Source organism: Dunckerocampus dactyliophorus, chromosome 3 (genome assembly GCF_027744805.1).
Source record: "Dunckerocampus dactyliophorus isolate RoL2022-P2 chromosome 3, RoL_Ddac_1.1, whole genome shotgun sequence".
Taxonomy (NCBI): Eukaryota; Metazoa; Chordata; class Actinopteri; order Syngnathiformes; family Syngnathidae; genus Dunckerocampus; species Dunckerocampus dactyliophorus.
In genome coordinates, this window is record NC_072821.1 from 20,655,827 (window position 1) to 20,671,101 (window position 15,275).

Below are 15,275 nucleotides of genomic sequence, written 5' to 3' on the forward strand. Positions count from 1 at the left end.
CATTATTGTGATACACTGTGAATGCTACAGCAGGTTCAACAAACACAAACATATGTAACATCAAATCAATGTCTTCAGGCCCGTTGTTTAATAGCCTGCAAACAGTAAGCACTGACAAACTCACCTGACAATTCTTCATGTCCAGAAAACGTGTCAGTCTCTTGAGTAACGGTTAAGAGGAAATTGTTATTGTGTGTGCATCCACGGACACCTCTATTAGTGTGTGTGTCTGTGTGTCATTATAGGTGAAATGTATCTGAAGTCAGTGAAAACAGGATTTAAAATAGAGTTGTTTATTAAGGAAGAAACATACACCTTTTACATGACGTTCAGTACAAGACACACTGCAATACCATGGATGTGGAACACGTTTCTATAAAATCTTTTGACATTCAGTGGTCTTCAGTTCAGTAATAGGATTGTATTTACTATAATTTCAATTCTTCATATTTAATAAACCAGCATCAAATTTGCTAATAAAATAACATACTGTGACATACACTGTCACATGTTCTCTCCACATTATCTCTGGTCTTGAGGTATCAAATTCGAGACAAGTCAATCAGAACCATTGGATTGTCACTTGGAAAGAGCAGCGGCATTGACTGGCACTTGAATCAAAACTCAATTGAAACTAATGTTAATATTTGCTGAGCTAACGAGACCGCATTTAGCCAGGACCGGCTGAGGTTAGTTGTTGTCAAGTGGCTGCATTGACAGTGACCAATAAGATGATGACTGACTAGACTCCACATTATCAAGCTCCAGATTGCTCTCATCCGCAGTGTGTGACACTTACTAAATCCAACAGTCTGGTGTGCAGTAGTCGAATGTGTGCACACACAGTCTGCCTTTGTACCATGGCGTCACACTTGAAAGCCACTCTGCTGGATATGGTGAAACTGCAGGCGCAGAGATTGTATGCTGCTTATGATTCTCCTCTGGTGGCCAATCAGACAGATCCCAATTCTCCTGATGTCACTGAGGAGAAAACAGTTTTGATGGAATTGTTCAAAAATAGTAAAATAACCCACTCAAAGGGAAACATCCGTGAAGGTCAGCATGCAGCATGGTCCATGAGATGATAAGAATAAATCAAAGTCAGAGAGTCAGCGGGTCAAAGATGCTATGACAGATGACTCACTCTATGCTCATTGTTGCAATGGAATCCAGTGTTGTATAACCCGCTGCAATGAAGTTGTTTTTATATTGGCTCATTTTGATGGAATCAAGCCAGTCCCCGATAGAGATGAAGAGAGGATAGTCCGGCATGTCGTCTGGAGAATCAGGGAAACTGAGACAGCAATTAAGAAGATAAGAAGCAGATGGATTAGCAACCATGAATACTTAATATGCTTTGAAGGACCACCCATGACGGTGTGGCATGGTTAAGCTCATAAACTGCATGCTGAAGAAACACACATATTGAAAGATTTCTGAATGTATTTTAGTATTTTCCTCTGATAAGACCTTTTACCTTTTGTTTCCATAGTTTAAAGCAGGGTTAAAGACTACATTTTGGGGAAGATCCAGATAATAGTTTTTTTTCCTCAGTATGATGACTTTTTTCAATTCAATTCAATTTTTTCAATTCAATTCTCATGGAGATTTATATGAGAAACTGTTTGAAGCAAGAGAAAATGCATGGTGTTCATGACTCCACCATAAGAAAGACACTGGGCAAAAACAGCCTGCACGGCAGACTTCCAAGACAAAAACCACTGCTGAACAAAAAGACTGTTAAGGCTCGTCTCAATTTTGCCAGAAAACATCCTGATGATCCCCAAGACTTTAGGGAAAATACTCTTGACGAGACAAAAGTTGAACTTTTTGGAAGGTGTGTGTCCCATTACATCTAGTGTAAAAGTAACACCCCATTTCCGAAAAAGAACATCACACCAACAGTAAAATATGGTGGTGGTAGTGTGATGGTCTGGGGCTGTTTTGCTGCTTCAGGACCTGGAAGACTTGCTGTGATAAATGGAACCATTAATTCCGCTGTTTACTAAAAAATCCGGAAGGAGAAAGGCTTGGTTGCAGTTGTTGCTACTAAGGGTGGCCCAACCAGTTATTAGGTTTAGAGGACAATCACTTTTTCCACACAGGGCCTTGTAGGTTTGGATTTTTTTTCTCGCTTAAAGTGATAGTTTGGATTTTTTGACATGAAGAATGACGAAAAATCAGACTTCACAAATCACTCTGCGTTATATTTGTCACCCACCGTATGATGATGATCTGAAACATTTTAAAAGTGTGACAAACATGCAAATAATTAAGAAATCAGGAAGGGGGCAAACACTGCATAATATATACACTGCATAATATATTGCAGTCTACTAATGTAATTTCTACTGCATTACACTCTTCAGCACTCTATATGTATGGTACCGGCCCTGCCTCCACCTACCAAGACAAAGAGACCGTATGACTGACAGAAGGGCTCACTTGATTCATGTTGTTGTTCTATGGCGGCGCTGAAACCAATGCACAGAGCGAACTTTCTTTCTGCCTGTTTGGAGGCGGCAGACGAGGAAAACAGACATATTGTACATGTACAGTAGGCCTACATGGCAATCTATTGAGGCTTGTAAAATTATCGAGTTCATTTTCATTTATTGTGTGATTAATTAATTTATTGTCGTCCCAAGCCTAGTGCCCACGAGACAGCTTTTTTTCTGAACGAGAAATCTTGTCATATTTTAATCTAGCGAGATCTTGTGACACAGCATCTTGTGACACCCCTAATGTTAATGTCTATGCTTAATGGTTTTTCATCAAGCGTTGAGATTTCGCACTTTGATTGGCAGTCTTTGAACGCACCAGAGTTGCTGTGAGACACAAAAGTGATACTAACTTGTACACTGTGACTCACTGCATTTTATACTTTAAAATGTCCGCAATAAGAGTGTGAGGCATATTGAAGAGACACAGGGCAGGGTAGGAATCTAAAAATGACAACACTTTTATTGCAGATGTTGATCCACAATTGGAGGAGAATGTCAACATCAAGCTAGCAGGAGGGTTGGGAAGGAGGAGTGAGCCGTGTGTCGAAAATAGACATTTTTATTGGTGTCTCAATTACTTGTTTTTTACCATTGGCTGGAGGCCCCACGGGTGCTCGATGAAGACTCAAGTTTCACTGACTCATGAGTTGATGAAGACTCAAGAACACATGAGTTCCCCTGACTCGCAGGTGCTCGACAATGACTCGAGTTTCACTGATTCACAGGTGCTCTGCGAAGACTTGAGTTCACTGACTCTCAGGTTGACAAAGACTTGAGTTACACTGACATGTGGGTGCTTGATGAAGACTTGAGTTTCACTGATTCATGGATTTATGAAGACTGGAATTTAAATGACTCATGGGTGGTCAGCAAAGACTCGAGTTTCACTGACTCAAGGTTTGACGAAGACTCGCGTTTCACTGACTCATGGTTTGACAAAAACTTGAGTTTCACTGAGTCATGGGTGCTCGGTGAAGACTTGAGTTCACTGACTCACGGGTTAACGAAGACTTGAATTTCACTGACTTGTGGGTGCTTGACGAAGCATTGACTTTCACTGATTCATGGATTGATGAAGACTTGAATTTTACTGACTCGTGGGTGACTCGTCGGTCAACAAAGACTCGAGTTTCACTGATTCAGGGGTTGACGAAGACTCTGGTTTCACTGATTCACGGGTGCTCAACAAAACTGCAAGTTTCACTGACTCATGGGTGCTCTACGAAGACTTGAGATTCATTGACTCACTGGTGCTTGACGAAGTCTTGAGTTTCACTGACTTGTGGGTACTTGACGAAGACTCGCGTTTCACTGTCTCATGGGTTGAGGAAGAGTGACTTTCACTGACTCACAGGTGCTTGATGAAGACTCGAGTTTCACTGACTCATGGGTGTTCAACGAAGACTCGACTTCCTCTGACTCACAAGGTGCTCGACAAATACTCGAATTTCACTGATTCACAGGTGCTCAACAAAAACTTGAGTTTTACTGACTCACGGGTGCTTGACAAAGACTTGAGTTTCACTAACTCACAGGTTGACTAAGACTCGATGTGGTACTCGTGTTGGTATTCCTAATATTGATGTTAGGTTAAAACCTGTCAGGCAACACATTTGGGCCTGCCTGTTGTGTGTGTGTGTGTGTGTGTGTGTGTGTGTGTGTGTGTGCGTGTGTGTGTGTGTGTGAGAGAAAGAGAGAGAGAGAGGGCTGGTACTTACATCTGTGTATCATTCACTAGAGTAAGAAGACCACTGGGGTTGATGATGAGTTTGTCCAGGAAACAGAGCACGTTGTTGAATCGCGGACGCTGATTCGACTCTTTCTGCCAGCAGTGCAACATCAGCTGGTGCAGAGTGACGGGGCAGCCCATTGGAGCAGGTAATCGATATCCTTCCTCCATTGACAGAATGACCTGACATTGGAAATAGAAGGTGTCTAAAAGTTTTGGCACAACAACAGTGTCAATCTAGTTTCCATATCTTACATCTTGATTGGACATCTCCCAGTAAGGCCTCTCGCCGTATGACATAACTTCCCACATGACAATGCCATAACTCCAAACATCACTGGCTGAGGAGAACTTTCCATAAGCGATCGCCTCTGGTGCTGTCCAGCGTATTGGTATCTTTCCCCCCTGGTGGTCAGAGTAAAACTGAATCATCTTTAAGGATGCAGAACTTGAGGACACATAGATATCCTACAAATGACCACAATTAAAACCCACATTTACTGTAGCGGTGTATGTTGCCTCTGTGTCTTCTTCCATCACTCTGGACATGCCAAAGTCAGACACCTTACACACCAGGTTTTCATCTACCAAGATGTTGCGAGCCGCTAGGTCCCTGTGAACGTAGCCCATCTCTGAGAGGTAGGCCATGCCCACTGCCACGCCACGCATCATACCAACAAGCTGGAGCACCGTGAACTGGCCATCACGTGTCTGGAGATGAATATAAAAAAGTTAATTAAAGAAAATAAGACAAAAGTGCATATACTGTATATAATGTGCTAATATGTTCAAACCCGTAGGAAAGAATCAAGTGCTCCATTTGCCATGTACTCCACCACTATCATCACAGGCCTGCCTGAGGAAACACATGGAGTGAGTGAAAGTAGCAGAAGAAGAATGTAACAGATATTAGACACACATCACACATAGAGCTTACTCTTGGTGACCACTCCTTCCAGTCTGATGATGTTTGGGCTGTTAAACTGCCCCATGATGGATGCTTCACGCAAAAAGTCTCTCCTCTGCTGGTCCATGTAGCCGCCTTTAAGAGTTTTTATTGCCACAGCAATGTCCAGCCTTCCAGGTATGCGTAAACGACCACTACAAACCTCGCCAAATTCTCCTGTATCGGAGCAGATATATGAACATAACCAGCCACTGCTTGCAGTTTAATTTGATTCCATGTTTACAACATTTCTAGAAATTCCTGCTGCTAGTATTTCAAAAGCAGTTCTCAGAAGGAAGGTTGCAGCAAGATTTAACATGTCAATTAGATTAATTAATTGCATTGTTGATTTTAAAGTGTGTTAACTGGGGCTTAATACTGCTGACAGTTGATTCATTCACTCAACTTTGCCACTAAAGAGAGCAGTGAAGGACATATTGTACGTTTCTAGTTAAAAAGCCATTTACAAACTGTCTCCAGCAGATGGCGCTAGATTTACAGAAACATTTATTTGCTTGGCTAATAAACAGAGTCAGTATCTTTTATCTTTTAAGTACAGTATATTATACTAGTTAGGGTAATGTGAAATTTAAAACTTCAAATTTAAAACAAAAATATATATTATGTTGAATAAAAATACAAATAAATGAAGCACCTTTACATCACTGGTATTTTCCTGTAATGGGACAACATGTCATATACAGTATTGTATTTGGTCAATTATGTAGTAACCTAGCGAACAATATTTCCATTCACCTGTGCCAATCACCCTGTCGATGCATATAGATGAGGGGTCTATCTCTTTTGCAAATTCCTCCACAGCCTGCGTGGGGTCTTCATAAGTGTCTGGGTCCACATAAGTCTTTATCCCAGAGAATGGAACTGGTAAGAGAAGAAAGACAACATACAACTTTGCTCTTCAGGTTTGAAATAGTGTTTAATGTGGTTTATAAAATATGGTAAATTATTTGAAAATGAAAACTCTTAGACAACAGCTGAAAATACCTTGCACAGGTATATATTTTACCTTGCCTGTCTGATCTATTTAGTGTGCTCTTAAACAAGTGAAGCTTCTAGTCTGACTACTCAATAAGGTGACAGTCGAATTAATGCTTAAAACAATGCCAACATCTAACAGTGGAGGCTGTCAGGCTTCACAGTCTGCAGCTGGAATCCCTGCAGCAGTAAACAGTGCGCATGCTGAATGGAACCAATGATAGAGCTGGAAACTATCTGTATTACTGTCAGTTCAAACTGAGGAGGCTGGAAAAAAACTTGCTTTGCTCAATAATAGTTTCAAGAAGATACTGTGGAGAATGCATGGGTAAAAACTAGGGATGTCTGATACTGGCTTTTTTGCCGGAAACCGAGATGCCAATATTGTCCAACTCTCAATTTCTGATTACGATATCAACCGATACCGATAACATCACACATGTTTTTCTTGAGTAAAATTGTTGTAAAGTTACCATACTCTTAAATGAGTACAGTTGTTTTGTTGGCTACGCCACCCATCTCTGAGTAGACAATTAATGTATTACATATTTTATATAAGAATACATTTGTGTTTCTTATGCCTTGATTTATGTCATTTTTGGAAAGATTTAATTTATTTTTAGTTAAAGGGGTATTGTATAAAATACATGAATTTGCTGATTATTGTTTTGATTGCTAACTTTCATGTTCTTATTTTATATTCTTATTTTATTGCATTAAAACTACTATGTATATATATACTGTATATGGTCTTTCGGCACTACTTTATGCTCTGTAGCTGATGAATTACTACCGTGTTGGATCAATAAAGTTCTTATCTGAGCCATCTGAGAAGATCAAATACATTGTTTTGGTGCCAAGTATATTAGTGCATGTGTAAATGTATAAACGAGAGGCATTAACTTAAATTTCTTTGTAGAAAGTCGTTTTATGAAGTACATTTCCTTGTATTCACTTACAGCGCAGCCTTGCCACATCCAATATGGCGGCGATGCTGACCTACGGCTCAGCGAAACGGCGTCTACGTATCTTGTTTTGACAGCAGAGCTTCCCGTTTGCCAGCGAGCTTTGCTGCATTGTTGTTGTAAACAGCCGCTGAGTTACTGTACATGTTTAGAGCTCACATGGTTGTCGGTTATTCTGCATTTCTCGTTTGTCTGTTGTTATCTCCCTATTTTGTTGCTGTGTTTTTTTTTTAGCTCTTTCTTTGAAAAACACCGTGAGTAAGACTAGTGTGTGTAATGGTAACCCACCCCCGCAATTTCTAAGACGCTGGTAAGTTCATTGTACGTTTTGATGTTACTATGCTTTAAATATAGGGTTGCCTTAATCTCACAGACTTTTGAGCAGCACAGTATTAACTTCATGATGCACCAATTTGGGCAATGTTGCAAATTTAGCTTGGTGCTAAAAGTTCTGTATTAGCTTTTACTGTAGGGATAAAAATCAATACCATCCTTAAAATTATATGGGACCGATAATATCGGACATCCCTAGTAAAAGCACAGATTTAACACGTCATTGGAGCCAGCATTTTGACCTTAACTTAAATGTATATTTATTAAACAATATGAAACAATATTTGTTGTCATTAGTCAGAAATATAGAAATCCATTAGCCCATGTATCTTTATGTGTGTGTGTATATGTAACACAAAGTCAACAGAAACCGTAACATAACATTACCATGCCCACTACGGAAGCGTGTCCTCCTCTTCTCCTCTGACTTCATCCTGGCTTTGATATATCCCTGACACCTGTGAAGATGACCACATTTACTGAATACTGACTGATTTCTGACGGTTGATTTCCTGGAAGTATAGAAACTGGGTATGGGACTAGTTGCTACTCTTTATTGGTCTGCTACGCTACTGCATTTTCATTATTTTCAAAATTTTGACTATCCATCCATCCATCCATCCATTTTCTATGCCGCGTATCCTAATTAGGGTCGCGGGGATATGCTGGAGCCTATCCCACCTGACTTTGGGTGAGAGGCGGGGTACACCCTGGACTGGTCTAAATTTTGACTATATGTTTAAAAAATGTTCATAGCCTTTTTCAATATTTTGTTTTTCATTTTTTTCATTTGTCATTCTAAACTGATAGTTGATTACAGTAAGAATGATCTACAAGAAGTTAGCACGGTCATTTAGATTTAGAATCATGCAAGACAATTTCTGAATATTGTCAGACATTAATAAAGGCTTCTACAGCCTCTGTGAAGCTGTGTCCGAACAAGAGTGTAGAGTCAGTCACTTTAGTTTTTATCATTGGTATGACAAAAGAAAACTAACACTCAACCTAAAAATCGTACTCTGAAGTCACTTTAAAACCTATATGTTAGCTCCAGTGGTTTCTCGCTGCTGGCATGAAAAAGAACATCTCAGGATAACCACTACTAAACTAGTACCACTGTTACTACTCCTCCTATTGTATAACTACCATGAAACTGTGACTGTTTGCAGAGAGTTAAGAGTTAAAAATGTCACCCCAGATCATACCACAATCACCTTATAGTGTAAACAAAACTATCGACTGTCTCTTCGTAATTGTTCTATTTTACTATGAAATGCTGCTCATGGAAAAACAAAAAATTAATTTCCGAACCAGAATCTCACGGATGTCACAAATATGAGCTAAACAGAGGGAGCTAATGGAATGGATCAAATGGCTGGTTTGTGAATTACATGCTGAGTAATTAAGCAGAAAATTTGGTCAGCCATTTGGAAAATAAGAGTGCCTGCTTGGTGGCCAAAAAAATAGTCCATTAGCAGACTTCTGGATGTGCATGTGTGTGTGTGTGTGTGTGGGTGTGTGTGTGCGTGTGTGTGCCTGCAAGAAAGTTGCTTAAGGTGTCTCACCGTCCAGTTATGAGGAGGAAGAGCGTAAGGATGACCAGCAGTGAGAAGCCACCAACAGATGCTGTGACAACAACCAGCACTTGACCCTGATCTGCGACATCAGGTGCTGAAGAAAAAGCACGGTACACAATGTGTAAGATTTACGCTATCTTTCATGATAGCGCAACATATTAGTAACATATCAGTATAATACAGTGCATTGCAAATTGCAACCACATCAATAAACAGATGTTAAATGAAAATAAAATCAAAATGGATCATTACAATATGTATTATCCTTTTGCAGCGCTTGCGTTGGATTTCAGTAGTTTTTTTATGTAATGTTGTGGCAAATGAGTGTTTAAATATGTATGGGAAAGTTTTTAGTGTGTCCTGAAGGAAGTAGATTTACAATCAGCAGCGTGTTATATGAGCGTAAAAACAATAATATGCATAGCTGCCCAGCCTGGGTTGATCAAAGAGCTTATAAAACTTCTGAAGAAATAGATCATGCTTGAGGAAGTACTGATGCGTTTCACTGATCCATAGAAAATAATCCGCATTTATTATCCTCAGACATTTTATATAGTTGTTGATCATACCTTCAGCTGCAGTCGAGAACTCAAAGTTGGAACTGTAAGCAGTGTAGCCAGCAGTTGTCCGAGCGCGTACATGGAACACATAGACAGTTGAGGGTCTGAGGCCCGATACTACCACACTGGGATTGTTGGTCCTTGTCGACGAGTAGCTCAGCTGATCTTGTTCCTAAAAAAAAAAAAGTTACTAACTAATGCACATAATGGAAGGACAGTGGAAGAAACCACTTGCATGTTGGAATACAGGGGATCCCCGCATATTAACGAATCAGCATTCACGACTCTACGGATTTGAAGATTTTTTTGGGAAAAAAAAATATATAAATAGTATTTCCAAAAACAGGCATTTTTTTCTTATTCACTGACACTCTAAGTCAGTAATAATTTATGCAAATATGTGGGGACCCGGGGGAGGCAAAGGTGCGGACAACAGCCCAGCAAAGCACAAACACCGGCGGCAACAAACGCCCAATCGCCTGGGAGAGCACCACGCCCCCGGCAGACCCGGCCCCAAGGCGCACGCCCCCCACACCCCACAGGCCCGCGGTCCCCACGAGCAAGACCAAGCCCCACATCATGACACAGCCCGGTCCCCCTAGCAGCCACCACGGTGCAGCAACCCCAAGCCACCACGGCGGCATGCACGCCACCAGTACCACGGGTCCCAGCCCAGGTCTGTCCCAGGGAAGTACTGCAAGTCACCCCCTCGGCGCAAGCCCCGGCATCGGCCAGCCCCAATGGGCCACCCCCGGGAAGGGTAGGCGAACCAGACAAAAATGCCCCACAAGCCAGGCCTCCCTGGGCGAGCCACTGCGTTGCGACAGCCAGCGGACAGGTCCACAGTCACAGCCCCAACCGCGCCCGGCAGACTGGCGCCACGGGATAGGCAGTAGGCACCCCGATCCAGCCCGCTCCACCCGTGAATGTGATAAAATGGGATTGTGTCTATTATGCAATTAAAAATCTAAATCAATAAAACAGCTCTGAAGGGCTGGCCTTTGTGTCCCTGAGGGGTGTATGTGTGTGTGTATGTATATGATAGGGATGCATATGGATGACAGCTAACAATGCAGCTAAAATTGGGGGGCAGTTGAGGTATGGTGGAAAAAACGTTCAACATTAAAATACTGTTGTGACACTCTCATTACCAAATGAGCTGCAAAAGACTTCCTGAGTTTTTAAATAGTCTACAGCTTCTGAAATTAATTTAATTTTGCACAATGTCTCAATTCATTCAGATGTACCTACAGTATATGTATTGTTGTATTGTTAAAATAAATAATGTATTATATATGTATGTATTATATTTATATTATAATATTTATTGTCATATTGCAAATCACAATTGTTAGTTTCGATCATAAAAAGTACATTATTTATCACCTTCTCGTAGTATTTGACTTCATAGTCCACAATGTCTAATGGCGGATGTTCCTCTTCTGTCCAGGAGAGGGCGATACTGTTATCAGTGGCCCAATCCTTCCTGATGACACCCACCAGCGCAGGACCTAAAGGACACATCGAGCACAAAGATTACAGAAAAACTTGTGAAATTAAAAAACAAAAACAAAGTTAAATTAATCTGTTATTGTATAGGCTTTGTGTAAAATAAACCACTGACATCATTTTCAATCCAAATCATTAAGCACACAGGTTGACTTGGATAGGTCAAATCTAAATCATGTATACAGTATGCTCCTTTGAAGTACATAGTGAATATTGACAGGAAAGTATACGGAAGAAATCTAAAGAAAAAGACCGACTGAAGTCTGCATCAGACGTTATTTACTCTTGAAATGAACTCAAAAGTGATTCCAAACAGTTCAGAGATGTGCTTTCAAAAACCATTCTGAAGTATCTTCAGACGACATGAGAAAAGTTTTCAGAACTCCAAATCGAAAATAAAACACACACAAAGGCACACCTTGAAGAAAGTGCCTCTGGCACATACGTACATACCATTAACCCTTAGTCGCCTTGCTGGAGAAAACAAATGCAATAGCTTGGTCTCAGCTAGGAGGATTCACTCTATAGGACACATTTACATATAAAGAACAGTCATTTGGGTATGGATCATTTTGTAACGTACACCTACTTCAACTGTGATTTGTGTGAATTTGTGAGACACACGAGGGAGGCAAACACGTTTCACTGAGATTCAAATATTTACTATCAATTATTAATAAATCCCTCATTTAAACACAGGCAAACTAAAAGATCCACACCCTCTTATCAAGCGAGCTGCTCTCATTACTTGAATACAAATTCATGCCTGGAGTGACATCTTTATCTAGTCCTCATCATCATCTGCTAAGTAGACGTGCGAAAAGACCAAAATCAAAGGCCAGAATGCGGCACTTCAGAGAGGTGGTGCGTCACAGTAAGTCGGGGCAGAGGGATGCAAACGCTACTTTCACATCTTGTCATGAAACCAACATTTTCTAGCAGCAACTCAACCCGACACGATGCTTCACAGTTCAGCAGTTCCACCATTGCAGCTATTTTTAAAGCAAAATCCAGCAGAGGGGAAGGTGTGCATAGAATGTAGGAGTTTCATTGCTGACTGATGCAAACCTCACGCCCAAGGTGGAAAATACATTCATATACAGTATAAGCTTTGTCCAACATCTATCCAGTGCATAAATTCAAATGCTTGAATTGCAACTATAAACACATACAGTATGAGCATTCATAATGCATACGGAATATGACAAATTTAGTTACTTAATTGATAGCGAGGCGAAATGAGTCATGTCAAATATGTCATTAACAATACAGGACTGGGAAATAACAGCATCCAGTAATTTAACTGTGTTGTCTATTAAGCAATTTTGCAAGGCCACATCACACATTTGCTGACGTCTCGTATTTTGATAACACACTCTTCCTGTTGTAGCGGAAGGTGGCACTAGAGATGTTGGGGGAATAGCTCAATCGAGTCGCTCGCTGCAGTTATTAATGGCTCGTATGTCATGTCTGCTCGGCTCGTATGTGAAATAGAGAGGATCACTTCAGTTTTTAAATCTCGCGTCAGTAGAGAAGTTTCCCTGTCTCTGCGGCAACTGACATTTTAGGCCAGCTGAGCAGAGCAGAAACAAGTAAAACAGCACTATCACAATAACATCCAAACCAGCGTAATGGTTATATAGTAAGTATACGCACTAAAATAAGCAAAACAAATGATGACATATAAGTCACTCTTTGGCCCCTTACATGTAAAAGAAGATGCATTACAACAACTACATTAAACCAAGCAACTTTCAGGTTTACATGGGAAACTTAGTTACACTTTCAAGCCTAATGAAGCTTCTCATTCATTGTTTTTCGATCCATATGCTGAGTCTAATTGTCTCTTTGTTAGATCTGTTTTTTTATTCCTATCACATCCTGAGGGAAATAGCTGCAACACTAAATACTCCTCTATTGCTATCAGTTGCTAATTAGAACAGATTTTAGATTGGTGTTCAATTTGATGCCGTGCAGGATTGTATGTGATCACTTCGTCTCTGAAAACAGCAGCCTGCTACAGGCAAACACAAAGAGGGAGGGAGGGAGCCAAATCTTAATAGTTGCATGCTGAGGAGAGCCTACGAGAGCTGACAGGAAATAATTTTCTGTGTTGTGCTCATATAGAAGTCTACCCGTTCGTCATGCTGCTAAGACTCTGGAAGGTCACAGTGCGCTGACAATGGGTGAGAGGCAGGGTACACCCTGCACTGGCCGCCAGTCAATCACAGGGCACGTACAGACAAACATTTCTCACTCACATTCACACCTACAGGCCATTTAGAGTCTTAAATGTTTTGGTATGAGGTAGGGAACAAGACTACCTGCAGAGAACCCACACAAGCACAGAGAGAACATGTACAGTAACCTCTTGTATCTTAATAGTGACATTTAGGCTATAGACACATGCACATTTCATTCAATTATCTTTGGAACATAATCTCCATCCATATGAGTACAACACATACCATTTTACTACAGTATACGTGCTGTGAGACGGGTGTAGCACCCATCCTGGTTATATGGAACTAGGATGATTCTCTATGTGAGTAGGTTGATAAAAATGCATAACTTGGTGGAGGAGAATCTCTGCCAGATCCAAATTACTGGAGGGGATCTCTCATTGCAGAGAACTGCTATGTATGTATTACCATGCATGGATAGAGCTGCACATGCATTTGATGTGTGGAGCATTTAAGTTCTGTCAGAAGGGCATGTGCATTTTTTAGAAACTAATCTTTTTCACAATTTTCATAATGCTTTTCCTTAAATTCTTCGTGAATGCATTATAAGGAATCTTACATAGAGAAATCCCTCGTTTATCGTGAAGTAGGAGTCCTTATTTATAAATAGAATATTTATAAATAATAATATATATTATATATATAATAATATATAGTTAGAGCATAGAAAACCTATTTACGACATTCTAAATAAATTTTTAACATTATTCGAGCCCTTTAGAGATGAACTAACACCACCGCAGTCACCTTTACATTCATATTACCCAACATAGTTGCCATAATAAGAGTAAATAAGCCATTTATATAAGACTCATGCTTGTGTGTGTTGCTATAAGTATGTTCCCTCGGGAAGCTGAGTGGGGGGCGGACAGGAAGTGACATCGAGTTTTAGCTTTACGTGGGTTACGGCCACAACAGCAGCCGGTGTTTTTATCAGGGATTATTGTGCCTGTTGTGAGATCATTCAAACCTGCAGTAAAAGCCTGTTATACTGGGGATCAAGTCGAGCGTTAATGTGTTTCACCGAACATTACAGTAACATTACTGACACCTATTGACCAGTGTAAAACACTACATATCATTCACAGCCTGTTTGAATGCATCTTCTGAATGCCTTATATATGTATTTTAGTTCATTTTGCAAAAATGCTTAACCTAAGCAAAAAATACTTAGTTTACTTCAAAAGGCATATTTTTAAAATAACAATAGGCTATATTCAACCACAAAACAGCATGATTGTATTATTTAATATATCTTTTAAAACCGTGAAAGCTCTGAAATTCGATCCATGAAATGGCGAGGCATGACGGTATCCGATATATGCAACAGGACAGCGTCTATGAACGTGTGCACTTTGATGCAGATCTTCAAATCAGCAATCTAGAATCTAACGAGTGTTCTGCTATTGTTGTTATAACTGTTCTTTAGAAACTAGAAATATTCTAGCAAAGAAGCCCCAGAGTAGACGACATAGCTTGATTCCAGGCAAAATGAAAAAAGAAAACACTTTAACCTCCAACTGAACAGTATATAGTTAGAGATAAGAGAGATATAGAAAGGACAGGAGGTGGAAAAAGAGGAAGAAGAGAGGGAGGGAGCTGGGAGAGCTGGGAAGATGTCCCATGAGGATGGATCTCTACAGCATCTAAGCATATAAATAGATGCTGGCCTTATTCCCAAAGGAAGGTGGATGAAAGCAGAAGGAAGCCCACTTGAGGAAAAAAATGAATCTCCTGAATAAAGACATCACATTAAACTGAGAAAAAATACTAATAATAATAAAAACATGACCTCATTAGTTGGAACTTTGTCCACTTTACATCGCACGTATGGGCTGTAGTTCCCACCTGGGATAAGCATGTGTCTTGGTTTCTCTGATCACAAGTGAACAGCTGCAGTGCAGTTGCACACA

At 40.4% G+C, this 15,275-nt stretch overlaps 1 protein-coding gene across 2 annotated transcripts in view; it reads right to left on the reverse strand.

Moving 5' to 3' along the window:
• Nucleotides 1-132: 132 nt before the first annotated feature.
• LOC129177986 (ephrin type-A receptor 6-like) overlaps nucleotides 133-15,275 on the reverse strand; it is a 70,742-nt gene continuing 55,599 nt past the window's right edge. The window contains exons 9-20 of one of the 2 annotated variants that reach the window (XM_054769578.1): nucleotides 10,997-11,121; nucleotides 9,620-9,782; nucleotides 9,039-9,144; nucleotides 7,861-7,931; nucleotides 5,936-6,061; nucleotides 5,171-5,356; nucleotides 5,028-5,089; nucleotides 4,729-4,944; nucleotides 4,489-4,656; nucleotides 4,223-4,416; nucleotides 1,145-1,294; nucleotides 133-981 (exon numbers count right to left, since the gene is read on the reverse strand). In XM_054769578.1, coding sequence (XP_054625553.1) covers nucleotides 867-981; nucleotides 1,145-1,294; nucleotides 4,223-4,416; nucleotides 4,489-4,656; nucleotides 4,729-4,944; nucleotides 5,028-5,089; nucleotides 5,171-5,356; nucleotides 5,936-6,061; nucleotides 7,861-7,931; nucleotides 9,039-9,144; nucleotides 9,620-9,782; nucleotides 10,997-11,121 — 1,682 coding nt within the window. In that variant the 3' untranslated portion in view covers nucleotides 133-866. The remainder of the gene's footprint in view (nucleotides 982-1,144; nucleotides 1,295-4,222; nucleotides 4,417-4,488; nucleotides 4,657-4,728; nucleotides 4,945-5,027; nucleotides 5,090-5,170; nucleotides 5,357-5,935; nucleotides 6,062-7,860; nucleotides 7,932-9,038; nucleotides 9,145-9,619; nucleotides 9,783-10,996; nucleotides 11,122-15,275) is intronic. The other variant, XM_054769579.1, reaches the window with a different exon arrangement.